The following is an 18,758-nucleotide window of genomic DNA, read 5'->3' as shown; positions in this document are numbered from 1 at the left end:
AATTGGTTCCTCACAGTTTCGGGTGCTAAAGTGACCATAATGTGATAAAAGGACAACCCACACACGTATTCACTATGGTCTGTATCTTGAGCCTTGATTTCCGAGCTAAATTGAAGTGAGATTTTCTGCAGTGTGCACAAATGCTTACTAGGTGATTTCAAAGTATCCTGTTCAGCAAAGCCTGTGTAGGATTCTGCTTTCCTTTCAAAGAAAAGAGAGCAAAGGAGATCGAAGGTATAAATGTTCCAGACACATAGAGTGAGCTGAAATTCTCAGTCACCAAATACTGTCCAATTAAGAGATGAGGTTCTATCATACCAGCTCAAGATGAACTGCTAATAAAAAATGCTGTAGGTCAGGATCAGCGGGAGCTTTATTCTAATTGAGAGGTCTCTGATGAAGATTTTGATTTCTGGGTTGTGAGAAATTCGTCATTCTTCCATGGGACCTGGCTGAAATATCTGTTATCTTTCCCTGCAGTAACCCTGCTTTGGTAGATCTGCCTGAGCACCTTCCTGTCCTCTCAACTAGGTTTTTACTAAAAACATACACACAATAAATCTGGTGGTTTTGGCTAGAAATATCTTGAGTCCTCAAATGCAGCTGACTGTGTGCAGGAAAAAGGAGGTGGGAAAAGTTTGAAAGTTGGCTGCTTTGCAATATAAAGTAGTAAAAGGCAATTCAAACAAAACCTGGAAGTTCAGTCATCATTCTGGAAGTGAAAATGTGTTTAATAAGATTCCTTTCCAGATATTTGTAGTTAAGTAGAAGCTTTCTCTCTGGCGACAAAATGAAGACTACCATTCTTGTCACTGTTACCTACGTTTATATATAAACGTATATATATGTATATAACTGCCACTATGAAAAGCAGTTGCCTTGATATCAGTAACTTAAACTATATTGTTGCAGTATTTGAAGAATAATATAAGCAAGATATTAATTTAAAACCAAAAGATTTCTGTATTTATAGCTTTAAAATTTTGATAGAAATGAAAAATGAGTCTTCTGTAAGTGGTATGAATGATGGGGGCTTCAGGTGTTTGAATAGTCGTAAAACCTGTTTTTAAGGACAAATATTTACATTGTTCTGTGAAAAATGAGTATTACTAGGGGAAAAAAACAAAAGACAAGGCATTCTGCCTCTGAGCAGCAGTTTTTTATTAATACAGTCATGTTGGAAAGCAAACAGGCTCTCACTTCAGGCTTATACCACTTCATGGTGTCATGTGCATGAACAAAAAAATGTATTTTTTCATTGCAACTCAAAGCAATATTTTTTTAAAAAAAATTAAAGTCACCAGGACACTCTTTTCTCTAATCCTTTATCTTGGGAAGATACAGTACATATCTTAATCTGAATTTCCAGGTTAACCAATTTTTTTTAATTCTTGATTTTTCTTTTACTATTCAGCAGATAAAGATACTTGCATTTAGAAAGAAAATTTATTACATAAAACTACATTTCGAACAACGTATGAATATATATTCATTAAGAGGGAGGCATTTCATACATTTTTATCCTGAAGTATGAGGCTGCTTGCTACAGGCAGTGATGCAGTAGGGCTGATTTAAGCAGACAGATGATGCATATTGTTATCTGAACTATTGGGAAGGGCTGTGGGAAAACCAGTATGTGTTTAGACTTTGGAGTAGTTTGCCTCTTTGGTATCTGAAAGCTTCTCTTTTTTCCAACTTGATGTCAAAACATTATGCTGTGCCTAAAGAAACAGAAGGAATTAATGTTTGGTTACACTGCTATGTATTTAGGGCCACTTACATCCTCATGTCCTATTTGGCAAGTGGAGAAGGTGGGACTGTGCTGCTTGGCCCTGCTTTCAGCTCCTTACATCCCAGATGGCGAGAAAGCGGCACTGTCAAATGAAGGCAAGAGGAAATACGGGCAAAAATAGGAGATGGCATTCTGAGAAGTCAGGCTTCAACTTATGGACATTTTGACAACTGGCAAGACTTGACCAGCAAGCAGGAATTTAAACCTGCCCTAGTTTTCGCTGGCTTTGTTTATTTTCAGTGAGGCTAGCTGTCTTTTGCTGGAAACATATCCGTTCTTTTCTCCAAAAAAAAAAAATCATTCCTAAAAGTGGCGGCATAAGTCTGAGTTCTTTTTATACCTCAGTCTTCTCAGATCATCCCTTTGTATTATAGATAGTTGAGGTCTAAGAAGTGTGGCAAGTGTGCAGGAGGTAATAGTCGGACAATCGCTCTGAGAAGACTCAAAATTCTAGAATTAATTCAGACTCCACATTAAATCAGTTTTAGCTGAAACTGTTCTGAGAAAACACAAAACACTAAAAGTTTTGGTGCTCAAATCCAAAGCTGGAATTGATAGGAGCAAAGCTCACAACCATCATGTAAAGGAGACTGGAAATAGTTTTCCTAAAATTTGCATGGTATACTAAGACAGTATCTGGATCTTATTCCTCACTACCTGAATAAGTCAGAATGCACCTGTTTGCTCCATCTTAATTCTCAACTTCATTTTTCCTATTGTCAGAAAGTTATTGCAGGAAAATCTGGAAATTGCTTGCCCAGGACCATACTTTGGGAACCATGTGGCCTTAACAGCAGTAGCTTGAACTACCTTGTAGCCTTGCACAACAGAGTAATACTAACTTCTACTATCAGAAGGGTTAAGGGGATGCTGCATTATTTAGTGTCCTTTCCCCTGCCTAATCTTAATTTTCTTGCTTTGGGAAGAAAACAGGGGGGGTAAGATTTTGAAGGGGGGGCAAAACAATTGTAAGGTTGTCTTAGTGACAGAAGGAAGAGCTTCTTACATTGGAGCAATAGAGATAGATCATCTTTTCTTGCATTTTGCTTTGGAGTTACATAGGTGAGACTAGCAAATGGGGGCCAGTCCTCATAGATATCTCAATGTCTTTTCTTTGAGCCTTTGTACTTTGTCATTTGAAAGAAAACCCAAAAAATATTTCTTTATCAAACTTCTGGGGCATTTCTACAAGTTACTTGTGTTTTGTCCTCTGAATCAAAAAGTCCAACATTGCAGGATTGAGTAGCAATTGGACAAAGATAGAAGAAAGTCACCAAACCTCACAACGTCTTCCAACATAAATTGCTGTAGCTAAATTCTCACACATTTTCTTACTTCACCAGTAGCTGTATGTTGTTTAAAAAGAAGAAATCATATTTCCATCTATGACACACAGAAATGCAGTATGAACCTACCACTTTCCAAATAAATGTATTTTGTCTGCACTGCTACAGCTTCTTATTTTGAAGGCATAGTGTTACAGTTTAAAAAAAAAGACAAAGCAAACAAAAAACCCACTTAAAATTCAAGTGTAACTTAAATATTGGCTTTTATTAAGATAGATAATGATTATGATAATGATATATCGTATTATAATGGTATATCTTAGCAAAAATACCTAAATGATTTGTTGGAGAAAGAATGTGTCTAGGTGTATGTAATTGCTGCCACATTTTTTCATTTTTTAACAAAATACTTTTTACATGTTTGCAAGATAACTCCTACTCAGTGGCTGGTGAAGTGCCTTAATTTTTTAAGCAACATAATGAGCAGCTAGTGAGGATGGTTTTCCGGCTGCCAATGGGTTTCTCAAGAGTTACAGTGACTGCCATATTACTGTCAAGCTGTCATGGACTAAGTGAAGGTTTTCAACTGTGTTTGGTGGGTTCATTAGTAGCTGGTTTTTTTGAATGCCATAGAAATGCTAGCTGTTTCCTAAAATACTGAGACACAAAAGCTGAAATGCCGACTGGATCTGTTTGGCTGTGCACAGTAATCGTGAGTGTGAGATGTAAAGGAGGAACTTCTGCTTTCCCAAGAGGATTGCATCATTTAGCTTAAGACTGAATTTCTGCCTAAGGTGATGACATACCCAAGATCCTTGTAGGTTCCTCCATAGAAGAGTAGCCCTCTTGACCTCTCCCAGAGTTATGTGGTGGATGATACAGAAACAATCACCTAATCAAGATGATTTTATAGTTCATCACTAATAGGCATTTTTGGGAGGTGATGAAGTCTGGAAATGTAACGTGAGTCTTTCACTGCAGTAGAGTGCACTAATGGGTCTAAATGAAGACGAAGCTGCTGTTCATTGATTATTAAAACTGCTATATAGAGAAGTTTGGAAAAGCAGATTTTGAATATGTCAAACAAACTAGTTTTTGGAGATGCTGAGATTAGACATTTAGTGTTTAAGTATCATCTGTAAAATTTGGTGTTCTCACTTTGAAAGATATGATGCCCCCTGTTTCCAAGAGCACTTGAATGTATGTCATGTAGAAGCCTTCAGAGCAATAAGAAGTTTGCTGTATTAAAGTTTAAGGCTATACATTTTGTGATTGGTTATCCATGGGACTGAGGGGAAAAAAGCAAGTGTTTGACCACACAATCCATCCAGTGCTTCCTAGTGTCAAACCCTTTGTTTTGCAGAGCTGCTAGTGTTAATTATATGTGTGACTTGCATAAAGTGTGCACAATTTTTGCTTTTTAATACATAGCTCATTTAGCAGTAGATCATTGCCCATTTTGCATGGAAAGAGAACAATCCACAGGCCATAGAAGTTGAGTCACTGTTGAATAGCCTTCAATTAGTACTGCTTTGTAGAAAATGTGTGAAGCTTGGTCTAGTAGAATGCTGTAAAGTGTTTCAAAGTGATCACTGGAGTTGACAGAAAAGACACGAATACAGATAAAGAGTAAATTTAGAGAAGATAGTCACGTAAACTTGTACAGCTTTTGTTTCCCACTCAGTACTGTGTAGATTTGAAGCAGAAACAGAACCTGTATATACCCTGTAGGTATAGATAGGTTTCCTTTTTGCATGCATGGGCCATGGAGCAAGCAATGAATCTTTAAGACTAATCTCACTTCTTATTAATAGCAGTCTTTGCATTTCAGTAGTCTGTTTGCATTTCTGGTCTAATTTTGCTGCTACCTTTCTGATACTACGTTGATCTGTGTTCTGTGCCATTTGATGTAAGATTCTAAATCACCTGCTTCACCATGCACGAGTTTGGGTCTCAGTGCTTCCACTGTCAATAAGATTTCTGGCAATCTGTTTACTACATTCTTGTCAATAGGCTGATCAACATACTGAGTCCAGCTGTGCTTTCTATTCCAAGGTAGCTTCTTAAAAACAATTTTCTGCCTTGTGGAATGCTTGTATCTCTTTTGGTTTGTTGTTTTTTTCCTACTAAAATTTTCTTTGGAATGAATTTTCTGTTTATTAATTTTAGTTCTCATAAGGGTGTTTGGACTTTCACAGACACACACAGAACTGAAAACATCTAAATCTGTGATATTGTAAAGAACTTTTCATAATAATCTGATTTTAAAAATCTATTTCAAAATACATTTAACATCAAGACACTGATCTGTGTGTTTTAAAATTTTCATCCTAAGAACCAATATTAACTTTTTAACTTCCTGGAATGATAAGGGATTATATCAGTATTTACTTACTGTTTAACTGTGTCCCTGGGTGCAGAAGTGCATGCAGCACGCGTTTTCAGAGTGGGAAACCTCTTACTTTTCCTGGTTATTTGGGCAAATGGAGTGCACAAAAATAAGCAATCTTGCTGTTTAAGTCTTGATTATTTTAGAAGCTTTCTTTAACTGCCAGCATCTAAAAGCAGAGAAAAGCGACTTTTCCAATAATACTCTTATTTGGCGGACCATATGGATAAAATTATTTTTGGAAAGAGTTTAAGTAGAAAAAAAAAATAGATGACACACCGCTTTAGTAGATTATGCAATACAATGATTATGCAAAATATTTCTTCACAGAAAGTGGAAATGTGTTTGGGAGTAACTTACCATACAGCAACAGAAAAGTAACATGTAAATAAAATACACACTTGACTACAGAAAGTGTCTAAAGCTGCTTATGGAACTTCCATCGAGTTATACTGATTAAAAGAATATTTGTTTAGACAAATATCTAACGCAGGAAGTCAGTTTTCCTGCTGTTGAAAAGTTAGCATTATTAAGTACTCTTTGAAAAACCAATTCTGACTTAATGATAGACTAATTTGAGCATAATATTGCCTTTTTATTAGTTTCCAAAATCAGAGTAGTCTTCTTCTTTGTGGTTTTTAACATACATTTTGTTTACAATAAGCGGCATCATTCTTATTCGTGGTTGTTGTTCATGGTCGATAATATTTGGAAGGGGAGGTGTGAAGCAAGCTTTAGTTCCTTAATTCTTATACATTAGTCTGTTTTTCACAGACTATTGTCTAATGCATGGATTGATGGATTTACAGTGTAGTAAGAGCATATGCCTATGTCTCTTGACTGATAATCAAATGCCACAAATGTTAGTGGTGTTACACAGGCATGACCTACATGTACCATGTTGTGAAAAGACTGGAAAAATGTTTTGTTTCGATCAGCAATATGAAATTCAGTCTAAAGTAGCAGGTTCTTTTAATAAGGTGCATATACTTACATGGTCGTGTGGTTGGGTTTTCTTCCTTCTCTATTTACTAAATTGAGAAGATGAGAAATTATTAATACTCAGTGCTAAATATGAGAAACTTAAGCAAATTATTATGGGGAAAAGAGAACAGTAAGGTTAATTGATGGTGTACCTCTCCTATGAGGAAAGTCTTAGAGACTTGGGTTCGTTCAGCCTGAAGAAGAGAATGCTTTGGAATGCCCTAATTGCGGCCTTACAGTAACCGAGAATCTACCAGAAATCTGGAGAGGGACTTTTTAGAAGACCATGTAGTGATAGGACAAAGGGAAATCACTTCACACTGAAAGAGAGCAGATTTAGGTTAGATATTAGGATAAAAAAGTCTTTACTGTGAGGATGGTGAGGCACTGGAACAGCATGCCCAGAGAGGTGGTTGATGCCCTGTCACTGGAAGTGTTTAGGACGGATTGCATGGAGGTCTGAGCAACCTGGTCTAGTGACAGGTGTCCCTGACCATGGCAGGGAGATAGGAACTGGATGATCTTTAAGGTCCCTTCCAACCCAGACCATTCTGTGATTGTAAGAATGAAATGGAAAGACCTTTGTTGTAGTTCTGGGTTTTTTACAGGATGTTGGTTACTTAGGTTGATAATGGCTAAAATATATAGAATTTTGAGTAGTAGACAGCTTGTTTGGCATCATACCACCATTCTGACAATAAGGAATACACTTTTCAGTACGTTTTCCTGGAAAGAGAATGCTTTCTACTGTCAGAACTGGTGACATGTATTTGCTTCGTGGGACACTGTAGAATATACACCAGCAAAATAGCTACTGCTAAGTGAAGTAAACAGCCTGTTCCTGAATCACAAAGCCCATTTCAGTTATATGTTTTTCTGTGTGCCCAGTGACAAACAAGAAACCAGCTCAAGCATCTATTACGAAGGTGAAGCAATTTGAAGGCTCCACGTCATTTGTCAGGAGGACACAGTGGATGCTCGAGCAGCTTCGCCAGGTCAATGGTATAGACCCTAATCGGGTGAGTTTGAACACTTTTCTAGAAAATGAAAATTGAGCTGTTATGTAACTGATTTGTGAACCAGGCATTCTTAGTATTCAGAAGGCATCTGGAAATATAAGATACAGGTTTAAGTGCAAATTCTCAAAAAATAAATACGTGGAATACGTGAAGTAAATTTTAATGGGAAATACAGGAGGAGGCTAAAACTCAGTCGTATGGATTTTTTCTTCTTGTCTTTCCATACTTTTCTTACTACTTTCTCATTTCTTTGTGAAGAGCAAAGTAAAAGCCTTGTTTGCTTCAACTTTAAGCCTCTTGGGGTCTACTTTGGCATGCAGCTGTGCTGTGAGAGAGAGCAATAGGTAGAAGTAAGTACAGAAGAGATTGCTGAGATTCAAATTTGTGAAATCTTGTGAATCCTGCATTTTTTTCCTAGGACAGTTCTCTCCTCAGATATTTCAGCAATCCTTACCTTATGCTAGAAAATCTGGTAGTGTCCTTTAGCTGCAAATGGCAAGTGAACACTGATTTTAAAAAAAAAAAAACTACCAAAACTAAAATAAAACAAATCAACCCTGTATTAAATAGCTGTGGAAGTATTCCTTTAATTTGGACTATACAGCCCACCTTCAGCTATCTCAAGACAAAGTTGTACTAATATGTGTTAGGCCTATGAATACAATTCTCCAGTACTAAAACAACATAATTAGAAGTTAAAAATGTGGCTCATACTATGTGCTCACAAAGTGATTTAGAGTTCTTTTTATAGCAGAATATTTTTGTGACTAACTCCGTTGGTTTCTTCAAAGCTGTGCTCTGATCAGCCACCTAAGTGTCTTAACTATGGTGCACCAAATTCTGTGACTACCCAAGTCTTGGTTAGTACCTAACTGCCTAGTACCATGTCTAGTTACTACTGAAAGACCTGATACAAAAAAGAAGCACTTGACCACTGCCCTATGAAATGCAAGGAGTGGAATTACATTTTCTGTGGCTAAAGAAACTATGAAAACAAGGAAAATGACAAATAGATAAGGGATATGAGTTTTAGGCCCTTTTTCTGCATCTGCTATGCAGCTATGTACATAACTGATTCAAAGTCCTACCAAGCACTTAAGTTTAGAAATGTTTCTTTCAAACTCATCTCCCTGTGCATTCCCAGTGCCATCAGTTGGAAAAGAACATTTACTAGATTAGACTGCAAATCAGTGTTTCACAAATATTAAATACGTGGCATGACTTCTTGCACAAAATTCTTTTATTTTGGCTGCCAAATCTGGTATAGAGCTGCACTGTGATTTGTTATGGAAGAGGCCTTTGGCTCATGTTATCCTGAGTCCTTTGCAACATTTCATGAAAATGCATTAAATACAATATCTAGGACATGTTATTTGCTTAGGACTTAGTTTATTCGTTTGGTTGAGCATGGAGAGCTGAGACACATCTTCTATAACATAGTGTGACCGTAAATACTTGCATAATATAGACGACACAAATAACTATGTGTCTGAAGATACCAATGTTTTCTTACAAGAATTTGACTTTTAATGTTTTGATCTTAATTATTTTTGTTTTCAGATATTTTTGTCATAGCCAACTATTCCTCATTAAAAATAACAGTAAGAAAAAGAAATCCTGCCTGTTTGGTCTTTTTTGTTCAAAAATATGCAGTAATACCAGGATGGTTATTGGTTGCATGACTATTCTGCTCTTTGCAACAAAGTGCATTTAAAAAAATATCTTTCTCCAAATCATTTTTAAAACTGGGATAATAACAAGTCTTTTTTTTTTTTTTTTTTTCTTCTAGGATTCCCCAGAATTTGATTTAATATTTGAAAATGCATTTGACCAATGGGTAGCAAACACAGCTTCAGAAAAATGCACATTCTTTCAGGTTCTACATCACACTTGTCAGCGATACCTTACAGACAAGAAGCCAGAATTTATCAACTGCCAATCTAAAATTATGGGAGGTAAGTGAATCAAAGCTTAATACTTTGCAATTGGACATGAAATGATTTGCATGTGATTTATTCTGTGTTCAGATAAGCTTGCAGCCTAATGACATTGTGAAATTTTGGGTCTGAACATGCTGACTTAGCAGTAAGCACTTCTAGGCTTCAGCATTTCTCCATCAAGCACCACTTCACACTCTTCTGTTACCTTTTCATTCCTTTCATTTTAGCTACTGAAACTAATAACAGATACAGGTAACTTTGTCAATCAATTGTTTTCTTTTAGTGTCTCCTCAAACTAAGAAAAAATGTGCAAAATTTCTTATGTCTTCTCTCATTCTTTCCTTTTCCACATTAATAGGATTTCCTTTGTTTTCTTTTTGGTGTGGTAGTGAGGAGGGAGCTGCATTAATGGGTGAAGATATACTCTACAATTTTTCTGTTTCATATATGAAGTCTCCTGTTGGTTATCTGTTTGCTAATGTTTCTCACTTCCATCCTTCCTGCAAATAAGTTGTTACTAATAAACCACAACACATTTTGCCTTTGAACTTGTATTATTCTCCTGAAGTTGACCTGTCCAAAATTGAGTTCCTGATTCAACAGACCCAGTTATTAACTTTATCCTAAACAAATGTCATCACAGTGGAAAAAAAATTGCCACTGAGGTTCATAAATATATGCTTAACTTCTACTTTTTCAACACAGGCTAGAGCCTACCATGTCCCATGAAGCACACCCACGTTCTCCCTTTGACAACTTCCTAGATAAAATGGGAGTATTCAGTAATCCTCTGATAGCAGGTGGTGACCATTTCCATATTCCTTGCATGTCATTCTGTCTGGGCACAAGTCCAGTCTGTGTGTGTGTGTTCACACACAGTGCTGCATATAGACATTGTATGGGAACTAATAATCTCCTCATGGATACAGCATTTCTGCTGTTCTTCACACTATCAACTTTTTCCTCACACTGGGTGATACAGTCCCTGTGGGTAGGTTTAAATTTGACAGAAACTGTAAGAACTGTAAACCAAGTAATAGTTGACCCTAAATTTCAGTGACTTGCTGTGTGTCAGCTTCACTGAGCCAGCTGTTTGTATCAAAACCCATTTAGTCCTAAACCTGAAATACCAAGAGGTATTTTCTGAAAAATATGTTGCAAGGTGTTGTCAAGCTCAAATTCATCCTGACTAGAGAAAGGTCCAAATATATGTAAGCAAACTAAAGAATATACACCTGAAAATATAGCATAAAATTTATTATATCCAGTTGAAAATCCACAACTTCGATTTTTTGTTGTTACTGTTATGTTGGTGTATTTTGCTAACTGGTCAAAGCACTATATTCAGATTGTACTTAAATCTTAGTGCAGTCAGATTTCAAGATGAGGCTTGTCACTTCATCCCCTCAGCCAAGGCAGCATAATATTTTAAGTGATATTCTTGTGAACTTTCTGGGATGTGAAAAGTAATACCTTTTTCTTTTGGATGGTTAGCCAGTTTAACTTCTAATACTCTGCAAATCTTTAAAAATAAGTTATCGGAATATGCATACATCCGCATGTCCTTTTAAGTCATTCTATAGATATGCCCATCGTATGTGTAATGTATATCTTATGCATATTTTCAAAAATAAAAAAAAAGTTGCCACCAAAGAACATTTTTCCTAGGTGGAACTGAAGATGAAAGAACTTGGAGGGCTTATTTACAAGCCTGCTTATCTTATTGAACCACATTCCTTCGTAAGGAATGAGAGTGAAGAAAGTGAAATTCATGCTGCTCCTGTTTCTGCAGGAAGTGCTTAGGAGCTTAGCATTAAGTAAATAAGGGTGTTCCTGTGGAACTCCAGACCCTCTTTGTGGCCATCTTCCTTTTACCTCCTTTCACTCTCTCGCACACACATGGACACACACACTTCCCCCTATAGACCAGAACCCTGCCACTGACTCTCCTTCTGCAGAATCATTTTTTTGCCTTGTTTTCATTTGCGTTTCATGTAAGTATAGTCTGCAGAGTTAAATAGGCTAGACTGTTTTCTGTAACTTGATTGATGACATCTGTACTTGCAGCAGTAATGAAAACTGACTGAAGGTGTGGGTGCTTATTCCAAGAAGAAAGAACAAATTCAAGTTTAGGCAGGCGGTAACAAGATTCCTCCTACTAGTGTTTTATACGTAATATTTCAAGTTTGTCTTTTGTTTAGAATTTAGGTGAGCCCTCTCCATAGCTTACATGCATTCTGGATGTTACGGTGGAGAAGAAAGGCAGGCTTTGGGGCTAGAGGGCTTTTTTTGACTGAGGTAGGAAATATTTTCCCCTTGTGTAGCTTCATAACATGCAGGTTCTGATGCTGGAATGTGTCTCATTTGGAGTATCTTTGTCTTCTGTTGTTATTTGGTGGCCTTATTAGTCAGGTTGTATTGCTTTTACATCAGTAAACATAAAAAGCAAAGTTGGAGATGACTGGTGTGCAGAAATTTCATCACTTAGAGATTGTGTTCATTGGAACAGTTTGATTCTTGACATAACATTAAACTGACATTGAGGATGCATTTGACTCTCATTTCTGGATAGAATCTTGAGATACAGCATTTGAAGCTCTTCAAAGATTAACGCTGGGCCTATAATAAAGAACAAACATTTGCTGCCACCTTTAGATGCATGTTAGAACTGCATTTGATTTTAAGCTTTGTCCTACCTATGTGCATTGGTATTTAACAATTGTTCTGCTGAATTAATCAAAATATTCTTGGAAACCCAAAATGGTGGCATCTTTACCTTTGTAACCTTTTCTGTAGGACACCCTGCAGGAGTTATTTTTTACTCTTTTTCCTCCAAGAATAAGATGCCAGTGCAAGAATGGTAATGAGTACTTTTTCCATACAATATTATTCATCTTGGGTTATGACATTTGAGACCTGCTAAGCATTTGTGGTGTTTACCATACTGAGCAAGATTAATGACAGACTAAAGGAGATGAAGGAAAACCTGTGTTAGGAATTTCCCTGAGCATCCTGATCTAGTGGGTGGTATCTCTATCCATGCTGGGGGTTATGAAATAGGGACATCTTTAATGTCCCTTCCAACCCACACCATTTTATGATTCTGTGAGTTAGGATGGGAAAAAAGACAATTGTTGCCCTCCCTCCTGTCAAATACTTGGTAGTTGGTTGTTCGTTTCAGTTCTTACCTCATAGACATTGAAAAAAGTGTGTGTTTGAACATACTGTTCTTGCAGACATTCACTTGTAAATTAATTCTGATGGAAATTAATTTACCCCCCAAAAAATGAATAAACAAACACAAAGGTTAATTATCTGCAGTAGCTGTTATTTTGGTGGTCTTTTGGTGGTTTGAAATGACATATGAAATTTAGCCATGTTTCCATACAGAAAGAAATTTTTTGCAGTTTATTTAGGTATTTCTTGCCAACGTATACCAAATACTCAGTTATTGTCATTTTAGAGGTTAAAATATTAGAAGCTAATTTTCTGCTATCAAAGACCATTTCAGATGCTTGCTTTTATGCCCTGCATATTCATGTCAAGATTAATTCTGCTTTGGAGTTTTACTTAACTATATGTATTTTAGTGATACATATACTATCACTGTATGATACTATGTATCATATATATGATATATAGTATCATGAAGTGATACTATATGTATCACTAAAAGCCAGGTGTTGAGATTAGAATGGGTAAGAATAGCTGAGATCTTTTTGCATAGAAATTTGGAATATAATCAGAGCTCTAAATTAACTTCTAAAAGGAGACTCTTGTAAAAAAAAAAAAAAAAAAAGTACATTATGTTCTTGCAAAATCTGTAGGAATTCATAAATTGAGAAGGGACATTTATCATTATAAAGGTTGGTTCCTTTTTCTGATCCGTATAACCCTGAGACAAGGTAATGCAGAAAGCAGCAGTAAGCAAAATATTTGCTTGACTTTCTGAAGATTGAAGGTCTAAGTGAGGTGTTATCTTCAAGATCTTTAGAGTATTGCTGTTTGCCATAGGAATTAGATTTTTTTTTTTTTAACTGATTCTGAAAGTGTCTGGTTGGTTAGACTGTCCTTTAGTATAAATGTTATTATTGAAAATATTGCTTACTTAAGTTAGCATTAATTTTAGAAATAGATGAGATTAGAATTAAAAGTTTTACAAGTTTAAATACATTTATCTGTTTGGAAAGCAGGTAAATGTTGTGTTAATATGAAATTGATCCTAGTTAGGTATTTCCTTAATTCATAACTAATATACATTATAAAGTAACAACCTGTCCTGGCATCAAGGCCGGTAATTAAGAACATTAATGGGAGAAGATAAGATTTTCTGTAAGGCATTTGGGACCTGTCCATTGAACTCTTTATCCTTGTTCTGTGTATTCTCTAGAACTGGCAGAAATGTAAAACAGAATTACTCTTCTGTTTCTTCAATAGAAGGAAAAAAAGCAGTCCAGGGTGGCAGACAAATGAAATCTGTGAAAGGGAAAATTAATGCCTGATTTCAGTAATTTGACTAAACTTGAAAATTTAATACTGTATTGATGTAGGAAGGTGGAGACATCAAATTCTGTGGTGATGTTGAACCCTGGAACCCTAGAAGAATCCCAAACTGTGTGAATGTAGTGGGCTTGGAAAACTATAAATTACGGCTCTTTTTATTTTTTTAACGTTTATTAGCACTAAGCCCAGATCATGACACCCCCCCCCAAAAAAAAAAAAAAAAGTATAAAGAAAATAAAAAAGTCTTTATCTATGAAAATCCTACCTGTGACAAGGAAAACTAGCCTGACTCCCATGTTGCGTTACAGGGAATGAACGCTAGAGATTACATCCTCCAGCTACACAGTTAAGATGGATTACAACTGCCTGGTCCCCTAAAGTAATTACGATGTTAGTAAAAAGTTTGCAACATGTTTCAACTGCACTCTGCAGGTAGCTGGTATTTGCTGCACTTTCCTATAGAAAATGGTGATAACTAAGCTGAAGGTTGATGTTCTTCTTCACTCATCAACTGGTCTTAGCACACCTGAGTTATGACACACTCAGTTTGTCAGTCCTGTCAGCCCACTTCAAGGACTTCTTGAGGCCCATCTTACCCCGAGGTGGAACTTATCTTGAATGTAATTTATGATCATAGTGGCAGAGCTCTTCACTGCTAGTTTTACCCTAATTTCTTCTACTAAGATATCTTTCACTGTTTCACCTCACCTAGCTTCATTAATTTAGTGTTTTTGATAGACTTGTACCTTAAAAAATCTGATTTGTACATACTCAGTATATTTATACTTATGTAGATACATCAGTATATGGATAAAACATAGGCTTGGATTTGAATATATATTTTACAGCATTTTGGAATTCATCGGTTTTTGCTTAAAATGAGGTTGATGCCAGTTTTTTCTTGTGATGCTGAGCATTACTTGATTGGTGAAAGCTATCTTCCGGTCACCTTTGTGTGTAACCAAGCAAGACCGGACATTATTTCTTCATCCTATATCAAACTTCATTTAATCTAGCTGACCTCTGATGTGAAAAGGTGATTGTCTATGTTCATAATGACTTCAGAACTATTAGAAATGTAAAATAGAATTTTTCTATTTCTATTAAAGAAGGAAAAAAAGCAACCTTGGTTGATAGACACATCGGTTAAAGGGAAAAAATCCACCACCTGAATGCCCAGGTGTTTCAAAAACTAAAATCTTCCTTTTCTTTTCCTACAATCCAGTATTTCTTACATTTCCACATTAGTTCACTGTTAGGTCATTTAATAGAGCGTTTTTTCTCAGTCTGGAAAGTGAATGCAAGTAGTGCATCAATAGTAATAACTATTCAAAATGCCTCTATGGAACATACTTTGTTAATGAACCCAGATCCGTTTCTCAGTATTTCTGAGCTTCTTAGACCCTTGAGAATAAATTTTGCATAACTTGGGTTAGTTGAGACCAGAAAACTCAAATGAAGCATTAAATGACAGCTTTTTCTTAATGACTCTGCGCTGAATATTTGACCTCATCTTGTTTGTAAATCACATAGCCACTAGCTTATTTGAAATAAACAGAGATGTATGGTCCTTAATGAATTGCTATATAGTTGTTGCAGAGTTATCCTTTTGTTACCTTTTCGAATTTTAATTCTTTCCAGTGTCTGTCAGAACAGATCTGTCAAAAGAATCACTTCTTGATCTTCTGTATGAAAATGTTTTTCGTTATCTGTCCCTATGAAAGTCATAAGGCTATGGCATTACTATATATTGGAACAAAATCTATAGGAAGTGTGAATTATCTTGTACTTGTCCAGCATTGTCTCCATCCCAGAAAATCTTTCTAAACTCAGTACATTGTAGTCCATCATAACTAGCAGGATTTCATTAGTGTGGACATTTTCAGTCTTCTGAACTTCTTCTGTTGACACAGATAGGATCAGTTCAGTATGTATAATCTTTCCACTGTGATAGCAGGGGTCATTTCTCTTCTGAAGCATTTTAGCATTTTCTTTATCTTTCCCAGTTCCCTTATTGACATAAGAAAATAGAAGACCTTGTTTGAATAGTCTCATATACTAACATTAAATTTTTTTCCTGTTTTTTCAGATGCAATGTTTATTTAATAGCTGTGGTTTAATTTGTAGTATGTATAGTATAAAGGCTGCAGTTTTTTGCTGGTTTTCATTTGTTTGTATTTTTGTGGTTTATTGCATTATTGTGAACCTTTGAAAATGCAATTCAGAATACACTGCTACAGTGGAACAAATCAGCCTTGTTTTCCTCCTGCCATGTTCTCACAATTCAGATTACCTTTGAATATGGCTTTCCAGGTCCAGGGCTTCTAGAAAATAAATTGGAAAACCATATTTAAATGTTTAAAAAAGTCCACACTAAATCTTTGTGAAGACAAGGCAAATGGACATCAGTTAAACTACATTCTTCATCTCCAGACTTTATGGGAATAGTAGGGAAAGAGGATAAAAAATGTTACTCCACAGCTGGGATGTTGGGAAGTGATCCATTTGTTCCACATTGTAATAGAACGTAATCCTTTCCAGGTCACCTGGAGCAGAACTTTCGGATTCAGGAGCCTGGTTAAAGGAATAAAGAAATAAAGATTTAATTTTAGTTGTTCGGTTTGTTAATGCATAGTTAATTTTGTGTCCAGCAAAACTAAATCTACAACAAAGGAACACTATTAAGTATTTTACTGCTGAACAATGAAATACTCCATATTTTCATCTTTTCTCCATTTCAGTTCTGTGTACGTAATTTTTTTTTATGTCTGCTGGAAATGCTGATGCAATTCATAGCTATCTAAAATAGCCCATTTTAATTCTGTTTTCCATCCCTCTATTTTAACAGTCATTCTATCCTAGCTTAGTTATACCTATTCAGCATCCACATTGGAATAGAATGTTAGTCTCTACTTTTCTTTGATTTCAAACAAAAAGGTAGTTTTTAGGTGTCTAGGCTCTTTCATTTGGTCTCCAAATGAACCTGTATACGAAAGCTTGCTCCTAACCCAGATTTCTAAGCTCTTTGCATTTCTGACTTTGGAGAGGTGAATTTAAGATACAGGGCTGTAGACCATCTGTCTAGGTAGCAGATAAAGAGAAAAATGTCTTAAGCCATTTGAAAAATAACTCACAGAATTCAGTTGCAATGACTTGATATTTTGATATTCATGGATTAGAATTATTGTTTAATATAAAATATTAAGAAATAGAACACTGTGGCATGATAGTAATTTTCTAAGTAGGTAAATTTTTCTGTCTCTCTTCACAGTATTTAAACTCACTCATAAAATGCAAAACAGAATGAATGTTCATCACCTTCTCTCACTGTAGACTTTATTGCATAGCATATTTTTCTTCATTAAAATAATACATAGTTGATGGATCTGTATAACATTTTCTGTTCCCGTTTTACTGCCAGACCACTAACATCAAATGGGTTTTTCTGTATTTGCTTTGATTTACGTTTGGCAATGATATAAAATTACTACCTTGGCCAGGTGCTGTTTTTGCTAATCAGTACATACCCTCAGTCTGCACACCTATGTAAACACTATTCTTCCTGTTTCCTTCTCCTCTACAGGCTGGTGCTAATATGATGCTTTAAAACTGGTTATAGATTTGGATAGGAAGGTACAGAGTGTGAAGTTCTCTACAGTGTTGACTTAAGGCTTCCAGTTTGGAGAATCATTGCTGGCCTGGACAGGTTTTTAGTAGCATATGCTTTCACTTTAGACAAATTAAGGTCTTTCAGACTTCGTTATCCCCCTTCCAGGACCATAGCAGACTTCTCTTCATTCACTGTGAACTTCGACTCACAATTAGTTGGCCGTTGAGTACCTGGATACCGTGATTGCTCTACAAGGTTCATGCTTGATAGTGGTGCAAAAATGAAGAAATTTTATTCCATCAGTTTCTCGTTCAGAAGATTTTCACAAAGATGTGATTAAGAAAGCTCATGCAAACATGTCAAGCATAATTCAGCTAGTGAATGGAGTACTAGCCTTAATCTAGTTATAACAGTCTGGAAATCAGAGCATTTACTCAGATCCTCAGATAGACTTCAAAGCCTCCTGTGAGTGTAGCTGTGACAGTATTGTTTGCAAGACCCTGGCCAGCAGTCCACCTCTGGAATGGCTGTGTAGGCTGCAGTCATTGCAGAAATCTGAAATACACATTTGTCAGTCAGTCAGTCCCAGAAAAGCATGGACCTTTCTTGTTTAGCTTTTTTGGTGGAAAATAGGTTAAACTCAAGGCTAAAACAAGAACTGGGATGCTACCCACTAGACTGATTTTTATTTTTTTCCCATCTTAAAATGTACCTTGCAAATCTAAGGAGCTGATATGGCTAATAAGAGCAGACGAAGAAATTTATCTCTGTTGTCAATAAGGCTTATCTTGGTTTGTTGCTTGCTGATGAAGATGCTGAACAGTCAGGATGATCATTTTGACTCCTACATTCTCTGTAATTGGTAGGACCTTTTTAAAAGTGTGTTATGATGCACAGGGTGTTCTTTGTTATTGTTAGATATAACTTGCAAGCATCTGTTTACCTCCCAGGGTTATAGGTATTATTTGACTACTAGCAGGAATAAAATATGCTTTTTCTTCATGTAAGAGTTGAGATAAATTTGCCCTCTTTTGGCCCTAAAAGTACAAGATTTCAGATACACAAAAATAAATTGTGTGCAGATGTAGGCTTTATTTCATGTGTTGGAAATCAGGAAGACAGAAAAGTACGTGGTCAAATCTGAATAGTTTTACTGGGGTTTAAAGAGTGACTATAATATACTGTTGTTTTTTGGGGTTTTTTTTCCTTTTTCTGTCTTACATGCTTTGGACAAA

At 36.0% G+C, this 18,758-nt stretch overlaps 1 protein-coding gene across 4 annotated transcripts in view; it reads left to right on the top strand.

Moving 5' to 3' along the window:
- STXBP6 (syntaxin binding protein 6) overlaps nt 1-18,758 on the top strand; it is a 102,338-nt gene that overhangs the window by 69,060 nt on the left and 14,520 nt on the right. For all 4 annotated transcript variants that reach the window (XM_066188351.1, XM_066188349.1, XM_066188350.1 and 1 more), the window contains 2 exons: nt 7,340-7,470; nt 9,260-9,425. In XM_066188351.1, the coding sequence (XP_066044448.1) occupies nt 7,340-7,470; nt 9,260-9,425 (297 nt within the window). The remainder of the gene's footprint in view (nt 1-7,339; nt 7,471-9,259; nt 9,426-18,758) is intronic.

Source organism: Chamaea fasciata, unplaced genomic scaffold (genome assembly GCF_029207755.1).
Source record: "Chamaea fasciata isolate MVZ Bird 193981 ecotype frontalis unplaced genomic scaffold, bChaFas1.0.hap1 SCAF_7, whole genome shotgun sequence".
Classification (NCBI taxonomy): Eukaryota; Metazoa; Chordata; class Aves; order Passeriformes; family Sylviidae; genus Chamaea; species Chamaea fasciata.
Note: the sequence above shows the minus strand (reverse complement) of the source record. Positions and strands in the feature narration are given on the sequence as shown.